This window comes from Spermophilus citellus (genome assembly GCF_964194105.1).
Source record: "Spermophilus citellus genome assembly, chromosome: 2".
In the NCBI taxonomy this organism is placed as follows: Eukaryota; Metazoa; Chordata; class Mammalia; order Rodentia; family Sciuridae; genus Spermophilus; species Spermophilus citellus.
In genome coordinates this window covers 196,808,409-196,827,453 of record NC_138183.1, presented here as the reverse complement: position 1 = coordinate 196,827,453, position 19,045 = coordinate 196,808,409, and the positions used below count along the sequence as shown (strand labels likewise).

The 19,045-nt window shown below is 35.0% G+C and overlaps 2 protein-coding genes across 2 annotated transcripts; both read right to left on the bottom strand.

The window, feature by feature from the left end:
- Positions 1-1,775: 1,775 nt before the first annotated feature.
- LOC308642119 (olfactory receptor 51G2-like) lies at positions 1,776-2,717 on the bottom strand (the record flags this gene model as incomplete). The annotated part of the gene is made up of 1 exon (XM_081280716.1): positions 1,776-2,717. One exon carries the CDS (start codon positions 2,715-2,717, stop codon positions 1,776-1,778), a length of 942 nt encoding a protein of 313 aa, XP_081136842.1.
- A 15,124-nt stretch (positions 2,718-17,841) lies between these two features.
- Positions 17,842-18,789, bottom strand: LOC308642079 (olfactory receptor 51L1; the record flags this gene model as incomplete). The annotated part of the gene is made up of 1 exon (XM_081280679.1): positions 17,842-18,789. The coding sequence occupies one exon, from the start codon at positions 18,787-18,789 to the stop codon at positions 17,842-17,844; it is 948 nt and encodes a 315-aa protein (XP_081136805.1).
- Between the last annotated feature and the right edge of the window lie 256 nt (positions 18,790-19,045).

The following is a 19,045-nucleotide window of genomic DNA, read 5'->3' as shown; positions in this document are numbered from 1 at the left end:
GTGGAACCAACTGATGTGCCCTTCAACAGATGAATAGGTAAAGAATATATGGTATATATATGCATTGGAGTATTACTCAGCCATAAAGAAGAATGACATTTGCCAGTAAAAGGTGGATCTGGAGATCATCATGCTAAGTGAAATAAGCCAATCCCAAAATATCAAAGATTGAATGTTTTTGCTGATATGTGGAAGCTAACTCAGTAGATTAGACAAAGGGGAATAAAGGGAAGGAAGGGGAGTAATAGGAATGGTGGTAGAATGAATCTAACATAATTTTTCTGTGTACATATATGAAAATACCTAAGTGAATACCACCATCATGTACAACCACAAGAATGGAGTCCTAATTAGAATAAGATATATTTCATGATTGTATAATTACAATGAATTCTTCTGTCATGTTAGTAAAAAAAAACAATAAAAAGAAGAGAATAAAAAGAGAAGCCACAGTTAGGAAAAACTATTTATAAACTACATAAATGACAAATGATTTGTACCCAGAATGTAATTCTGATATTGAAAAATCTATATACTAGAGATGAACAGTTCTGTACACAGATAGTTGAATATAGGAACAAGATTGGAATCAGCATTTACAGGTAAGTGGGGGGGTGATAGAAAAATGGGTATGGTAATGGCTTATACTTGGAGATGTCAGCATAAACTCATACTGCTTGGTGTAGTACAGATGGCTACATAAAGGAATATTTATAGACATCCCTGTGTGTATGGACATGTTACTATGCATGTATATCTTCCATTTGTTTGTCAGATAAAAAGGACTGAAATCAAGTACACCCTATTAGCAAGAAGTATATCCAGTACCCACATCTTGGTTTCATATAACATTCTTAAAAGGAATCAAGGCTATCTAGAGAAATAACTGATTCAAAGAGTTTAACATGGACTATAGAAGATGATCCAGGAGCATCTAATAGCACAAAAGAGCAAGGGCATGCTAAAAAAAAATGAGTAAGTAAATGAAGTCCAACGTTAATGGGTATATGTCAAAGGACATAGGTATCAACTAAAAAAGTTCCTTTGGGTCAAAGCAGGGACAACTTGAAAACCAAAATAAAATGTATTTGATTTATAATCAAAAATAAAATAAATATCTGTAAGTTAATATTAATATAAATAAACTACTAAATGAATGAGTTTGGCTCAACTTTGATTTCTTATAGTATACTGAAAGTGTGCTAAGTTTCATTCATTCATCATTTTCTTTTGCTAACAGCCTTTCCTACTAGAAATATTTTCTCTGTCCTGAACATAAAATAAAAATGTGCTGAAATATTTTTATACTGCAGTATAGTACTATATGTGAATATTGTTGATCTAGTCTGCAAAGTCTGTATTAAACAGAATTTTTTCTTTCTTTCTTTCTTTTTCTGTACAGGGAATTGAACCCAGGGACACTCAATCACAGAGTCACATTCCTAACCCTTTGTTTAATTTTAGTTTTGAGATAGGGTCTCACTAAGTTGCTTAGGACCTCACTAAGTTTAGACAGAATTCTCTTGAAATCTAAATCTTCAGAAATTGAAGGTTTCCCAAGGGATACAATATAATTCCACTATGAAACCAGGCTTTTATTCTCTTTATTGAAACAGCAAAGATTTGCTATTAGTAAGGTTTAGATGCAATGCCTTGAAGAAAATTATTAGTAATATTTACATTCAAGTCTTTATTACTAAGAAACACTCTCATACAGAGAGGCATCCGATGTGGGGGGGGGGGACGGGGACTGTGTTTTAGAGTCTCTGATTCAACTAAACTTTTTGTTTCTTGAATTTCTTGAGGATTCTGTCACGAATCTGCTTGGTCTTGACACTGTAGACAATGGGGTTCATGAGAGGTGGAACCAGCAAGTATACATTGGCCATGAGCACATGGATAATTGGAGAAGCATTTTGCCCATAGCGACGGATCATAGATAGCCCAATCATTGGTGTGTAGAAAGTGAGTACAGCACAGATATGGGAAATGCAGGTGTTGAGAGCTTTCACTCTCTCTGCCTTGGAGGCAATACTCAACACTGTGCTCAGGATGAGGAGATAGGAGAGGAGAAGGAGCACTGAATCAAGTCCCATGGAGCAGATGACCACCATGAGACCATAGATGCTGCTGACCCGGCGATTGGATACAGTTGTCTTTATTAAGTCCTGATGCAAGCAGAAGGGGTAGGAAAGAATATTGACAGCATGATATTGAAGCCTTTTCAAGAGGAAGGAAGCTGGAAAGACCAGGGCCAAGGCCCTTCCTGCAATTGCCAATCCAATCCCAGTGATCACGCCATGGGTTAGAATGGTTGCATAGCGCAGAGGCTCTCGGATTGCTACAAAGCGGTCAAAGGCCATGGCCAATAGCACAGCAGACTCAATTATTGAAAAAACATGAATGAAGTACATCTGGACCAGGCAAGCATTGAAAGGGATATCCCGGGCATGAAACCAAAAGACGCTCAACATAGTGGGCAAGGTAGTGGTGGATAGACCCAAGTCAGTGAGCGCCAGCATGGATAGAAAGTAGTACATTGGTTGGTGAAGTGAAGGCTCAGTTCTTATTATGAAGAGGATAGTAATGTTCCCTGCAATTGAAGTGCCATAAACCAAGAACAAAGGGAGAGAAATCAAGCCATATCTGTTTTCAAGGCCTGAGAAGCCCGTCAGTAGGAAGCGAGGGTACAGGGCAGAGTCATTAAAGACAGACATCGTGCTGATGGAGGCACCCTCAGTCTACCTGGAGAGAAAAGAACAAGAAAAAATTGGGATAGAAGTCAACACTTTGAGAAGAAAAAATGCTCTATGTACACTGCTCTGTGTTTAGTGTTTTTGATAACTCCCCTTTGCTCATTATATTTAATTTTCACTAGTAATATTTTACCAACTAATTTATTCTTTTTTCATGACAGATTTATAAAGAGCATATCAAAGGAAATCTAGTAGTACTAAGAATAGGGAAATGAATGAGAAATGTCTTGAAATACTTAAAAACTAGTGGATGGAAAGCTAAAATTAGATGTTTGCTTAAAACTTTAAAGGTGATATGAAAACATAAGATGCAAAATACAAAAGAGGATGGAAGCTCATTTAGGAAGGTCAGGGAAGACTTAATGAAAATGATTCTTAAGTCAGGTCTAAAATTCAAATACAAGTTAGATGAAATCAAAGGGATATGATCTATATTACATACTGATGGGCACCCAGGTCATTGTAGATGTATAACTAAGAGGGTAGTGGATCTCCTCTTACCTGGTGATGCATTCCAGAATCCCAGTGGATGTTTCAAACTGTGTATAATAGACTTAACTCTGCATGTATTGTTTATTCCTACAACATATACCTATGATGAAGTTTAATTCATAAACTAGTATAAAAATAGATGAATAATAACAACTAGTGCTAAAACTGAGTGATTACAATGTACATCAATAAGTTATTTTAAACTTACAAATTATTTATTTCTAGAAGTTTCCATTTAATAGTAGACCAAGGTTGATAGATAACTGAAATGGCAGAAAACAAAACTGCGGGTAAAGGGGGAACTACCATATTACTATAGTTACCAGTTATTGTATGACTACTATATTACTGTCAGCCATATAATCTAGCAAAATTACAGGACATGAGTGGCTCTCCAGATGCTTGTTGGAGCTAAGCTTAAAAAGAAATGGGGGGCTGGGGTTGTAGCTCAGTGGTAGAGTGCTTGCCTGGATGCATGAGGCATGGGGTTTGATTCTCAACACCACATACAAAATAAATAAATCAAAGGTCCTTCAACCACTAAAAAGAAAAAAAAAATAAAATAAATGGATCAGAATTTATAAAGGTACTTGCATGTAAATATAAAGGGATTGTATTCATTCTTAGAGGACTCGATATACTAACTACAATAAAAAGTGGTCAGCTGAACAAATGTATATTATACCAATGACAAACTGGGACCAATGATACAAAAGTTCTAAATTGGCAGAGAGAAAGCATGGAAATTATTAGGGTGATAACAATGAATGAAAGTAAAATCTAACAGTGAGATAAGGATATATACTCATAAACATTATATACAAAGAAAAATAGCACAGATAATGTGGATTATCATATTCTAAGAGAAAGAAAGAAAGTGAACTAGGATAAATTCATTTCTTTTTTAGAACTTTTCTCATTTATTGAAAGAGACAGAAACAAAAAAAAAAGTCCTGCATGAAAATTTGGGGAAATTCGTGAGTTAACTTATGATAAATTCGAGGTATGTATGTTGAGGAGGTAGTGGTATATTGCTCCAAATAGAGGTTTGTGAAAGAGGAAATTACTTCCACTCACAGGAAATTATTAAGAACTCTTAACAAAACAAGAAGAGAGAGAGAAAAAAAACATTTTTTTCGGAGAAAAAAAAGAAAATGAAAAAAAAGAAAGAATGCAATATTGAGTTATAAGAAGGGTTTAGAGCTTGGGTTTTTAGTTAATATTTGATAGCAATATTTGGAAAGAACAGGGAGCTCAGTACAATTCTCGCCTTAGGTACTGACTATGCCTGGAGATGAGTTTACAGGCCCCTTTGTGGGTTACTCCATCTTTAACTCTTGCCTGTCCCAGAGCAGTGATCTCACATGAACAATCAGTGATACCTCTTGACATTCCCTACCACTTCTTGAATGCTTTAAATATTTGATATACTAACATCTTACCCTTTCTTCTCACCTCAAAGCCTTCTTTCTGGCACAACTGAACCCTCAGGTGCAGACAGCCATTCACCCTGATGTAGGTTGGCTGGGTTTCCAGTTTGTCAACTTAGGGACTTCTTGTAGGTACAGAAAGCACTGAAGATGGATGTAAAAGAATAAAATACAGTGTTGTTCTAAGACAGACAGCTCTTCAAGGAACTGTAGATACCCTGAGCAAAGAAACAGTCTCTTCTCTTGTGAAGACAAAGCCAGGGTAGGGTGACTTTTGCCTCCAGCATCCTGAAGTTCTGTTTTTAAACTACTCTCACCTGTCTATCACTCTTGACTGGTACATTCCCTTAAGACCATTATTTTCCCCTTCATTGTAACTCTAGGGAAATACAAGTTATTTCTACTGTTCAAGGATGTGAGGTGGACACACTGATCTGGATTCACAGATTCAAAGTAATTGAGAAGTGTTGAAGATCATCTAATAGAGAAAAGGAATGAATTTTGTCAAAATAAGGAAACATTTGCGCACTAAGAAACTAGGAAAATTGTTTTGGGTCATATTTTGCAACTATACCATAGAAACAGAGAAGCTCTTCTTTGTTAACTTATTGTAAAGAATGTAAAACAATTGTATATAAAATGCAAATTTATTACTCAAAAGTAGTGCTTATGATAGCAATCATAAATCCTAAAAAACTATGGGATCCATGTATAGTTGGTCCATAATACCCAATTCTTCTAGCAGACCCCTGAAAGAAGGGTGATATTTCACAATCTTTATTATCGTGCAGCAATTCCTATTTACACTGTCCCACAAATCTGTCTCTGAGCAATACTGAGTTGTTATATTACATGGAAAAGACAAAAGTGTGATATTATACAAAAAGTTATGCCTTCATATCCTCTCAATCAATCAATCAATCAATTCCCCAAAGTACAGTTGTAAATCACATCTTATCTGTTCATTCACAAACTGTACACATAATAAATATGAGAAGAGAGGACAGATTTGGCAATACTCCTCTGCTTTAAGTTAAAATACTTTATGCTGCTTGTCTCATTTCTTTACTACTCTTCCTCTTTCCTCTTTCAGTGCTAGCAAATTTTTCTCAAATGTCTTGTTGCTGTTTCTCACGACCAGTTCCTTTTCCCCCACTTTTTCTCTTGAAGCATGACATAAATAACCAGTATTTTTCCATCCACAATGTAAACTACTTATTAGATCCCTTGTTTTGATTTTATTCTCTTTAATGCCAGATAAATTCATGTCATTACTAATAAACTCTTGACTCAGGGGAAAATGACTTCATGGGGGTTCTAGAAATTCAACAATTGTCTCCTACAAAATAATATGTTTACTAGCCTCTCAAATTTCACCTTCTCTAAAATTTGCTCTAATTGTATTTTTCTTCTCAAATGGCTTTTATTGAATCTTACAATAAACCATTATTTTAAAGTGTTAATGGCCAAAAAATACATATCAATTATCTATCAATTCTTAGTCCACTATATTTGGGAGAAATTTCCCATTGTAAAAGCAATGTGTGTGTATATTCATAAATTCCATTAGTATATTAACATTTCCAGGAAATCAAGAATTGGGAAAATCTGTTTAACAGTCAGATCAGTCTTTTCCAGACACTTTTCACACATTTTACCCAGACAGCATATGTTAACATACGAAAATTGTGTTCTGTGAAACTCAATGTGGGAATAACAGACTGGAAAATCCTTGGTTTAAGGCAGCAATTCTCAACAAAAGCAGTTTTGCTTTATAGAGGATTTTTGGCATTATCTTGGGGCATGGAAATGAAACTGAGAAGTTTCATAACTGGGGAAATGCTTCTGACGTCTAGAGTGTAGTTACTTGGGATATTTCTAAGCATTCACCTAAAAAAAAAAGGGTCATCTAGTCTATTGTAAATAGTGCCATTGTTGAAAAACAATATTTTTTTGGAGAAAACTACACTAAATATCAAAATTCTTTGTTTAATTCTCAGGTTATGTAAAGACAGAGGGTGTGGATACTAGACTCCTGACACTAAAGAACATGGACTCTGATCTTGAGGGCTTTTTCTTTGAGTGCCCATTCTGACATGAATTGTACAATCTAAGAAAATTATATAGACTTTTTTACCTCTTTTTCTTCATTTGTGAAATTAATTAATAATGATTATATCTAATAGGTTTTTTAATGCAAAATTTATATTGTAATTCTATTTTGCCACATTTTTAGTGCTGTGTAGTTATACATAACAATGGGGTTTATTTTACACATTCATAAATGTGTACAACATGATTTTGATTTTCTCTGTTTTAGAGGATTATCTCCTTCTCTCCTCTTCTCCCTACCCCTGATCTCCTTTCTTAACTCTATTGATTTTCCCTTCTATTAATTGATTTATTTTAATCAATGCATTGTAATTACATATAAACTTGGAGTACATTGTGATATAGTCATACATGCACATAGCATCATTTGGTCAACTTTACTCCCCAGTTTTGGCTTCTCTCTCCCATCCTTCCTCCTCCTTTGTCTCTTGAGCTTCCATATTCCCATGACTTTCTGAGTCTGGCTTATTTTAGTTAGTTTGATGTTCCCAGTTTCATCCAATTTACAAAAAAAATTACAATTTTATTCTTCTTTATGAATGAGTAAGACTGCAGTGTGTATGTGTACCTGATTTTCTTTATCTAGCTGTGCAAAGGCTTTTACATTTAATGTTATCCCAGTTGTTAATTCTTGATTTCATTTTTTGAGCTTTAAGAGCCTCATTAAGTCTGGGCATGGTCATGCAAGCCTATAATCCCAGTGGCTTGGGAGCCTGAGGCAGGAGGATCACAAGTTCAAAGCCAGCCTCCATAAAAGCAAGGCACAAAACAACTCAGAGAGAACTTGTCTCTAAGTAAAATACAAAATAGGGCTGGGGATGTGGCTCAGTGGTCGAGTGCCCCTGAGTTCAATCCCCAGTACTCCCCACCTCCAAGAAAAAGAGTCATATTAAGGATGTTGTGCTGGAGTGTTACTCCTATGTTTTCTTCTAGAAATTTCACTGTTTCTTGTCTAATGCCTAAGTCTTTGATGAATGTTGAGTCGATTTATGTGCAGCATGAGAGGTAGAGATCTAGTCTCATTCTTCAACATACGGCTATTTACCATTCCCAGCACCATTTATTAAAGAGGCTATTTTAACTCCAAATTATGCTTTGGGCACTTTTATCAAGTAATAGCTGATTGTATTTATGTGGATTGTTTCTATGTATTCTTGTTTATACTATTAGTCTTAATAACTATATGCTGTTTTTGTGATTATAGCTCTGTGGTCTAATTTGAGATCCGGTATTTTTATTTTTTTTAATTTATTTATTTATTTATTTTTTTTTTTTTTGAGAGAGAGAGAGAGAGAGAGAGAGAATTTCAATATTTTATTTTATTTTATTTTTTAGTTTTCGGCGGACACAACATCTTTGTTTGTATGTGGTGCTGAGGATTGAACCCGGGCCACATGCATGCCAGGCGAGTGTGCTACCGCTTGAGTTACATCCCCAGCCCCAGAGATCCGGTATTTTTATGCCTCTAGTATCACACTTGTTGCTAAGGATAGCTTTGTATATTCTGGGTCTTTTATTCTTCCATACACATTTTATGACTATTCTAGTTCTGTGAGGAATCTCATTGGTAATTTGATGAAAATTAATCTACAAATTGCTTTTGGTAATATGGCCATCTTGACAATATTAGTTCTACCTATCCATGAACACAATATCTTTTCATCTTCTAGGGTCTTAATTTTCTTTCTTCAGTGTTTTATGATTTTCACTGTACAGATATTTTCACCTTCTCAATAGATTTATTAACAATTATTTTATTTTTTGATGCTGTTGTGAATGTAATAGTTTTCTGGATTCTTTTCTCAACAGATTCATTATTGGAATATAGGAGGGCAATTGATTTCCATGTGTTGATTTTGTATTCTGTAACTTTGCTGAATTTGTTCCAGAGATTTGTGTGTATCACTATTCTCATTTGATTCTAGGAATTTTAAATTTCTCCTCTCATTTCTTCACTGATCCATTTCTCATTTGAAAGCATATCATTCAATCTCCATATATTTATGTGTTCTCTATAATTTTTCTTACTGTTGATTTCTAATTAATTTTTATAATCTGATAAAATGCATGGGATTATCTTATCTTTTTGTTTTGTATTTATGAACAAGAATAGGATCTACTTTGGGACATGTTCCATGATCTTCTGAGAAAAAAGTGAAAGTAAATTCAGCTGTTTGGGGATAAAATATTCTTTTTTTTTTAATACTGGGGATTGAATTTAGGGGCACTCAACTATTAAGCCACATCCCCAACCCCTTTTTATATTTTATTTTAAGACAGGTTATCTATAAGTTACTTAGGACCTTACCAAGTTACTGAGATTTGCTTTGAACTTGTGATCCTCCTGCCTCAGCTTCATGTATCACTGGGATTACAGGCTTCTGCAACCATACCTGGCTTGGATGAAATACTCTATAGATGTCTGTTAGATGCATTTGATTTACAACATTATCAGTATAAAATATCTTTATTGATTTTACTTCTGATTGACTTAACTATTGGTGAGAGGGGCATGCTGAAATTACCACTATTATTGTACTGGTGTCTATCTGAGATTTAATGTCAAGAGGTATCTTTTTCATGTAATTGGATATACTGGTGCTGAGACATAAATATTTATTATTATTGTATGTCCTTGTTGGAATTTTACTGTTTAGGTAGTGAGCTATTTTGTCTCCTCTAGTTAAGCTTTGCTTGAAATCTGTTTTGTCAGATATAGGAATAGCTATTTCTTCTTGTTTTCAGACTCTATTTGTATGAACTATCTTTTTCCATCCTCTTAATTTCAGCCTGTGGATATCTTTGTCTATGAAATGAGTCTATTGAAAACAAGATATAGTTGAATATTGTTTTTTAATCCATTCTATCTAAACATTTTTAATTGGAGAGTTGGACAATTAATAGTCAGTGCTATTATGCAAATATGTTTGTTATTTACTGACATTTTAGCTTGTTTCCTTTATTTAATTTGGACTTAATTTTCATTTACATAATTGGTCTTCTAAAGGGTTTTATCCATTTTAGAGTGCTAGGGTTTGTTATTCAATTCTTCCATGTGTAGCTTATCTTTCAGTATTTTTTTGTAGTTCTGGCTTAGTCATAATGAATACTTTCACATTATTCTTTTTTTCCCAGTTTATTCTTATCAGGGAAATTTTTAATTTCTCCTTTGATTTTGAAAGATGTCTCTCTTGGATATAGCAATCTTGGCTTGCATGTGTTTTCTTTCAGGACTTAGAATATCTCCTTTCAAGCCCTCCTTGATTTTAGAGTCTATGTTGACAAGTTAGAAATGTGCTGTATTGGTTTACCTCTAAATATGACCTGACATCTTGTTTCTAGCGTTTGGAAATTTTTATGCTATTATTTCACTAAAACGTTTCTTAATGCCATTAGCCTGTATCTCCATACTTATATTCTGATGACTCTTAGGTTAGTCTATTTTTTTTGTCCTGAATTCTAGTATATTGTGATAATATTTCTTTTTTTTTCCCCATTACTGCATACTGAGTGTTCAGGTTCACATACCCTGCCTTTGAGGCCAGAAGTTCTGACTTCAAGGCTTGAAATTCTATTTTCTACATAATGTAATCTGTTGGTGATAATTTCAAGTGAATATTTTATTTGATTCATTGTGCTTTAATTTATAAGATTTCTAATTATTCTTTTTTTTTTCAGAATCTCTACCTCTTTATTGAATTGTTCTTTCTCTTCTTATATTCCCCACACCCCCACTCCTGCCTCTCTCATACTGAGGATTGAGCTCAGGGGTGTTTTACCACTGAGCCATATCCCAAGCACTCTTTAATTTTTATTTTCAGACAGGGTCTCACTAAGTTGTTATGGGTCTTGCTAAATTTCTGAGGCTGGTCTTGAATCTGTGATCTTCCTGTCTTTTGTCTCCCTAGTCACTGAGATTCCACACATGCACCACCATGTCCAACTTGTATTTTTTCTCTTAATTCTTTCCTTAGATTTTCTTTTAGTTCATTGAACATTTTAGTAATCAATTTTATACTATTTTTTTGAAATTTTATCCACTTTCATATCTGTGGATTTCTTTGTTGGGGAGTTGTAAATTTTGGGGGGAGATTTGTTTGCCTGTTTTCTTGCACTTTCAGAGTTCCTGGTCTTGCACATCTATTGAGATGGCTTCCTCTTTCTATTTTATGTGTGTGTGTTTTTTGGTGTGTATTTATCTTTCTTGTATGAATTCCTATGTTGTTGGCAGCTTTAAACTTCAACATCCAGGCTAAGCACAATCCCACCGTTAATTTCAACCTCCAATGCCACTTAGTTTGGCGATGTAGACCAGAAGTCCCCTTCTAACTGTTCCTGCTTGGAGCCTTAATATTGGTTTGGGTTTTTGCCACTCCTAATCTATGTGTTAAGTAATATTGGAGTTTGCATGGAGTTAGTTTGTGCATGGATTAAGGTTTACTGCCACTTGGTAAAGTTATGGGTGTAGCTCAGCAGCAGAGAGTCTACACTTTGAACTTGTAATGTCCCAATCTCTTCACTCTTAGAAAAAGAGAGAGCAATAAATAGCACTAATATACAGAATTAAAATAAATGTTTGGTGTCTACTATCACATCTAATAATACTGATTACTACTCAGAGGGATGGAGGAAGTCAGTATTTAACATCATCAACAACAAAACAGTTGCATAATAGATCTAGCATTAAATAGCAAGTGTCATCTATGCCATCCACAGTACCAATAACCATAACAACATGAATAATGGGGGACAGAAATAAATAAAGAGTTACAAAATATAGTAAAATTGCAGTTCCTTAAGTGAAAAGAAGGCAAGACAAAGTTTGAAATATTTGAAAAGTGAACAGAAGGGAACCAGGAGAGAGGTAGCTGGTTATGTTTATAAGAACGAAGTAGAGAAAACTATAACTAATAAAGAAAGGGAGAGGAAGACAGAACAAGGGAGTTTGGCTATTAGAGAGGAATGAAGGGGAGTAAAGAAAGATTAATAGGGCTGGGGATGTGGCTCAAGTGGTAGCGCGTTCGCCTGGCATGCGTGAGGCCCGGGTTCGATCGTCATACCAACGAAGATGTTGTGTCCGCCGAGAACTAAAAAATAAATATTAAAAATTCTCTCTCTCTCTCTCCTCTCTCACTCTCTCTTAAAAAAAAAGAAAGATTAATAAAAGGAACAAAAAAGGAAGGTAAAAACAAATTTAAAAATCAAACCAAAACTAACCCATAAAAAACCCCATAGGCACAAAGTTTAGTACACCAGGGGATAGAAACCGTATCTCCTTTTCTCAAGGCAAACTAGTTGGGCAAGATCAAGTCTTTACTCACAGAGTCTTTTGCTAAAACCTTAAGTAAAGCACTTTGGGGACAAATGCATGGAGTACTGCATACATGGCTTACGTTAAGGGCTTCTGAGTGGCAGGCCATCCCCTCATGCTAGGTGCCTGAGCAACAGACCACTTAACTGGTAGGCACAGCCCTGGGTATGGGGCCATGTGTTGCAATCCTAGCACATGTTCCACAACCCACTCCTTGATTGGTCACTGCAAGGACAGTTAGCAAGAAAGTGTATTGGTGGCTGCCTGTAATCTGCCTAGCTACTGCCTGAGTATATATACATGGTAACTGCGCAATAAAATCAGAGCTGCTTCCAGCTTGGTCTCCAGAGGTCTTGAATACTGACTCCACGGCCACACTCTCCTCTCTCCTGTTCCTCGCTGGACAAGAGAAAGCCCATGCAAAACACAAACAAAAAAGATGAAAATCCAAAACAAAAAGAAAAATAAAGATAATTGTTATCCAAGTTATATTCTAAAGTTCTAATATATGGAGGGGTTTAAGGAGAGAATAGAATAAGACTGACTGATATTTAAGATAGAATGGCCCTGAAGTTCCCATTTGAAATTCATTTTTGTAGATCATCAAGAACTCCAAATCAAGATACCACCTTTAACAATCATTTGAAACTTTTAAGTAAGGAATGATAGGAAGTTCACAAATTTATTGCTAGGGAATGTAGAGTAGATAATTTCCCTAGAGATTTTTGTAAAGCAACAATAATCTGCACTGAAATACTGGATAACACTATCACAGAAAGCAAATATCAAAGACTATGATTCTTCTATAAAATGATTATGAAATCCGAAAATATTTCCAATCTTATGTAGTGATTACACACACACACACACACACACACACACACACACATACACATATTGGTTTTCTTGAATTTTATTTGGAGATTAAAGTCATTTTACATGAAAAAATCACAAATAATTCACTATATTAACATAAAATGAGGAAGTCATTATAATATAGATTTATGAAGAAACAATGTTAAATAAGTGCAATGTTAATAATAATGCAAAAACAAACATTAAAACTGAAACAGAAGACATTGTACTTGTTTTGGTTGAAAAGCTGCAATGATACTTCAATCTGAGTTATTAAATATTAAGCAATTTTCCCAGAGATAAAGGAGGAAAAGAAAATACAATACTTTTAAATTTTGCTAAAGTCTTCATCAATAAAACTGGTTGAGAAAATACACAAAAGATAAAAAGATTAGAAGGAAAGAAAAATTTTTATCCACATACAACATTGTTTAACCTTTAATAAATGCAAAATACTCTAAAGATAAGTCATCAGAACCAATAAGTTAACTCATCATGGTAAGCTTATACCTTTTCTATTTCCAAAAATCATATGATAGCAAAAGTAAAGATAAACTAAGAATTAAAGCATGCTGCTCATACTGGCAACCAAATTACAGAGGATAAAAATACTAATGAAAATGTGCAAAACTTCTATACTTAAAATTTCAAAGAAAAGTGAGGGAAATTTAAGATCATCTAATTTAATCAAGAGTTGCACTGTGTTTATATATTGTAAGTCTTAATATTATTAAATGGCTGCTCACTCCAAAATAGTGTATAAAATCAAGCTCAAGATTTTGTAGAAATTGAATATCTCCTGTAAAACTTAGAAGTGAAACACAAATATTAAAATATTTATAGTCTTCGATGTGGGAATACTTCTCAAACTGGTGGGCTGACACTATCCTGTAACAAAACTTAATGTAAAACCATTGTAATTAAGGACAGTATTAGATTAACTCAGGAAAGCAAAACATTATCTAATTAATAGAACAAAAATGATCATAAATAGACCTATACAAATGCGTTTACATTGTATGACAAGAGTATACAATATAGCATTTTATGTAAATAAAGAGTCTGATTGAACTCTATATTCATACAAAACGTATGTTCATTATTCATAAAAATAAATTCAACACAGATTGCATATTCAAATATAAAAAGTAAAGCCATAGAACTTTCAAAAATTTCCCAGAAGGATATAACTGATTACATTAGTAAATATGACAGTTGTCTATTTATTGCCCCAGCCTCAAACATGCAAACATGGTCTTTATTGCCTACTCTGCAATAATGATAACCAGAACCAATGGACTTTTTTTTTTTTTTTTTTTTTGCCATGACACAGTGTTAAGCTTAGCCAGTAGAGGACATTGCAAAGACAGCAGTAGGAGAAATTCTTGTACTTGTTTGATCTTCTTACTTCTATTAGGCAGATATGAGTGGCACATAGGGATAGGGAGGTGTGTGTGTGTGCGTGTGTGTGTGTGTGTGTGTGTAACCAGAGATATCACTCATGTGTGCTCTACCACTGAGCTAACTCCCCAACCTTCCAGTTTTTTGTTTGTTTGTTTTTAAAGACAAGTTCATACTAAGTTGACCAGGTTCTCAAACTTAGAATTTCTCTGCCTCACTCTCCTGAATTACAGGTATACAGCACTATATCTGGTTTCATCCCATCAAATTCCAGCAGTATCCCTGACTAACTTCTAACTGAATTTTACAGTCACTCTACTAGTGGGCTTCCCAGCCATAAGCTACCCTCACACTGCAGGGAGTGTTTCAAGGTTGCCAGTACAATCTGTGATTTCCTATGTGCTTCACAAAGGTATCATAGTTGCCAGTCCCAACTATGTTTCCCTGTCTGCCAGCTTCAGCCCACCTGCATTCTGGAGGGATACTTTCTTCCCCCTATGCCTAGTAGGGAATCTTGGTTGCCAGCCTCAGGCCACCTATTCCCCATAGGGATGTTCTTTCTTGCTCAAGGCAACTGAGTGAACTGCCCTGGTATCCAGTGGGCAGAAACCACATGTCCTTCAATAAAGCATCTACTTTCAACCTGCAGAGAACCACCCCTCTTCCAAGTTTGTTCCTTCCCTGAATAGTCTCCCTCAGTCTAGGTTACTATTTAGACTTACTTCTATCTCTCTTTAAAACTCATTCCTTGACAAAGTCAATTACTTACACAGGGATTAACTAACCCTATTCAAATTCTTATGCAGTTTTGTTTTCTGATTGGACTCTGAATGGCATAGTAGACAGAAATCTCTTTAAAAACAATAAAATTAAGAAAATTTATAAATTAGACTTTATTAAAAATTAAGAATATTTTTGAAACATAGTATTAAGAGCATACACATATTAAGACATACACATATCATGACATATATATTTTAAAATATCAGCTAGAGTCACAGGGTTACTTCCATTTTTCCTCCTTCACATACTAGTTTGGCCTTTGTTTTAAACTTTGAAAATTAAAAAAATATGGCTACCTATTCTTGAATTCTCATTCTGTTCCATCTTTCTAGAAAAGGATATCCTTAAAATTTTTATTTCATGTTTTCTCTATGCCCTAGGTTTTCTGGGAACCTCTTACCCCAAGTTTCTCTAGGAAACAGACTTGAGTTAACCCATAATGTGAACTAGGTTTAATGCAGAGAATCCTTGGGATAAGCATCTAAGAAAGAAGAGGAATAGAATAAGGTAGAACTGGGCAGAAAGAGAACTGGAACTGTAAATCATGTCTGATGATACTCTTATCCAACACAACAAGGAAGTCAAGAGCTCAAATTGTCCAACCATTTTTTATGCATTGATCCAAAATGACATGCCTCTATATCTTACTTTATACTTCATTCATGGATGGGTAATAATCTTGAACAAGGCATATTTCTTCACCTGAGGCAATCCTCGAAGGGGTTAATGGTTGAAGGTTCTCTGTTAGAAATAGGACCAAGAGCTCGGGCTACAAATCCTTCATTCAAATGGGATTGGATAGTACATTTCTAGTCCATCACAACCATGTCAGAGCACTTTGGGTTTGGGGTAAATGCAAGATGCATTGGACAACTTTTTAGTCTCTCTTGGAGATTGAAGATTATTACTTATACAGGCGACTTCTAAATCCTTTGTTTTTATTCATGCTATCTCCTCTCCCAGGAATACCATTCTGAGTGATATATAAGTAAATTCTTAATAATCAGCTCTATAGGGATTATTTTTAAAACACTGGCATACAGTGTTGATAATATCTGGAATTTAAATACCCCATCATGACCAATTTCAAACTACCAATGTGACATTATAGAACACAGTTAGAATAAAACATTCCCAATTGGCTTTCAGCATACCATTTTTTTTTAAACTTTGTTCAAGTAATGAGAATGAATTGGAAACCCAAGACAAAGTTAAAGTAACAACTACTATAATTGTTTATTTCTAATTCCTTGAGTAAAATTGACTATTCTTTATTAATATTGTATAGTGCACCTATTTTCATAATACAATCCATTACACTGAATTTACTAAACTTTTTACATATGTATCTTCACTGTTAAAATTTTATTCTTGCCAGGAGCAATGATGTATGCCTGTAATACCAGTGAATTAGGAGGCTCAAGCAGGAGAATCACAAACTCACAACTAGCCTTGACAACTTAGCAAAATAAAAACTTATAAAGACCAGGGATATAGCTCAGTGGCAAAGTGTCTGTGGGTTCAATCCCCAATTAAAAAAAATATATTACTTAACATTAAGACCATGCAGTTTGATGTTTATACACCTACAGTATTAAAAGTAATAACTACTGTAATACCCAATTAATTTGTCTCAATATATTTTCTTGAATGAATGAATAAGCAGCAAATTTTATACTTTCAACTATTTTATGAGTACTCATTACTGGAGGAGACCAACTGTGCAGTGCTGTGTTACTGGAGAATTTATAGCCCTATACTAAAAATATTTGACAGTATACTTTATAAGAAAGTGAATATAAATGAAATAATAAAAACATCACCCACAAAAGCATGGATATATGTCTTCCTAGTGGAAAAGAAAAAAGTTAATGGATTATCTATAATAAAGACGTTGAATGAAAATGCAGTTCTAAAGATGTGCATAGACTTGTAGAACAGTAAGAAAATGATTGTTAAAAGATGAAGATGGAGATGGTACCCAATTCCCAACCAACTGTTCCACACAGTTGTCTGGATGTTCAGAAAGGTACTTTCAGGCTTTTTGAGCAACCCTTGTGTATCTAATTGTAAACTAAGGGAAACTATAGTTCTAGAATAACAATGAGAGGAAGGACATATCACTGTCCAGGGAGGAGATTAGGATTTAGTCTATGCCAACAGCCATAGTAACAGTTCAAAGTCATGCCAGGACCTCAAGTTCTTAACTTGCCATAAGAACTCAGAAGTCTTTACGTTGAATGTTATGAAATTATAATGCAAGAAACAAAATATGAGCACATGTGTTAGAAAAAAATGAAGAAATAGAGATCAGCTTCTGAGTTGTACATTATCATTAACTTGAGAAACTATATAAGCAGTTACATTTCTGAAGAAAAGTTATTGCTGCTATTATTACTAATTTTACAATATTAAAAATGTATACAGTTTTTTAAACCTTCATTTCTAATTTACACATTATCTATGATTAAACTTCATAATGATCTTGGGGATAAATAAGGCCATGGTTATTATCATAATTTGTCATAGAAAACCCAAATGATATAAAGATTAATGAATAACTGAGATCACAGATCTAGGAAGTGAAAGAATAAGAATTTCACAAGATGAATAAGACTACAACCTAAATTATTTATATTTACTATATAACAAAATAAATTGCCCAATATTTTCAGTGGTAGAACTGGAAGATGAAGTTTATTTAAAGCCTTCTCCATAGTCCAAACTTGCGGAGAATGCCTAGCCTAATCTGCTTTGTCCTGACACTGTAGACAATGGGATTAAGCACTGGGGGAAGGAGCAGGTAGATGTCAGCCATGAGGTTGTGGACTATGGGAGACAGATGCTTCCCAAAGCGATGGACCATCGACACCCCAATAACTGGCACAAAGAAGATGAGCACCACGCAGATATGGGATACACAAGTGTTGAGTGCCTTTAGCCGCTCATCGTGAGAGGCAATACCCAGCACAGCATTCAGAATCAGAACATAGGAAAGAAGTATAAAGACTGAATCCATACCTAGTGTGATAATTACTATACACAGTCCATAAACACTATTGATCCTGGCGTTTGAACAGGATAATTTCAGAACATCTTGGTGCAAACAGAAGGTATAGGAGAGGGCATTGACATGGCAGTAGTCATAGCGTCTCAGTAGCAAAGGCGTGGGCAGTACAACTCCCATGCTTCGTAGCAAGCAGGCCAAACCAATTTTCCCAATTACACTGTTGGTGAGGATGGTGGAATAGTGCAGTGGACAGCAAATAGCAACAAAGCGGTCAAAGGCCATAGCCAGCAGCACGGAGGACTCCAGAAATGTGAATGTGTGGATGAAGAACAGCTGCGCGTAGCAAGCACTTGCCTGGATTTCCTGAGCATTGAACCAGAGCACAGCAAGCATCGTGGGAAGTGTGGACATGGACATACCCAGGTCAGTTATTGCCAAGATGGAAAGGAAGTAATACATGGGCTGATGGAGTGAGGACTCTATCCAAACAACAGAGAGGATGGTAATATTTCCAACAAATGCTATCAAATATGCAAGACAGAACGGAATTGAGAGCCAAGAGCGAACATACTCCAATTCAGGAAAGCCCTTCAGAATAAATATGGGATCCACAGAATTACTGTTGTTCCAAACCATCATGATGAACCCTGTGTGACTTGGTGAATAGTGAAGAACGTTCTGTGTTACTCCTCAAAGTTATCTGTTCTGAGTGCAACAGTGTAACTGGGATGATAAATATGTCCCTCCTCTAACCTCACATCAGAAGAAAGAAGGAGACTCTTGTGGGTCTTACATAAGAAACATTTCCCCAAATTAAAGGGCACCAAACTCTGGAACAAAAGTTTGCACCACGTAAATGTGGTCATCTCTGATGAAAGATTTCTTGGATTTGCAT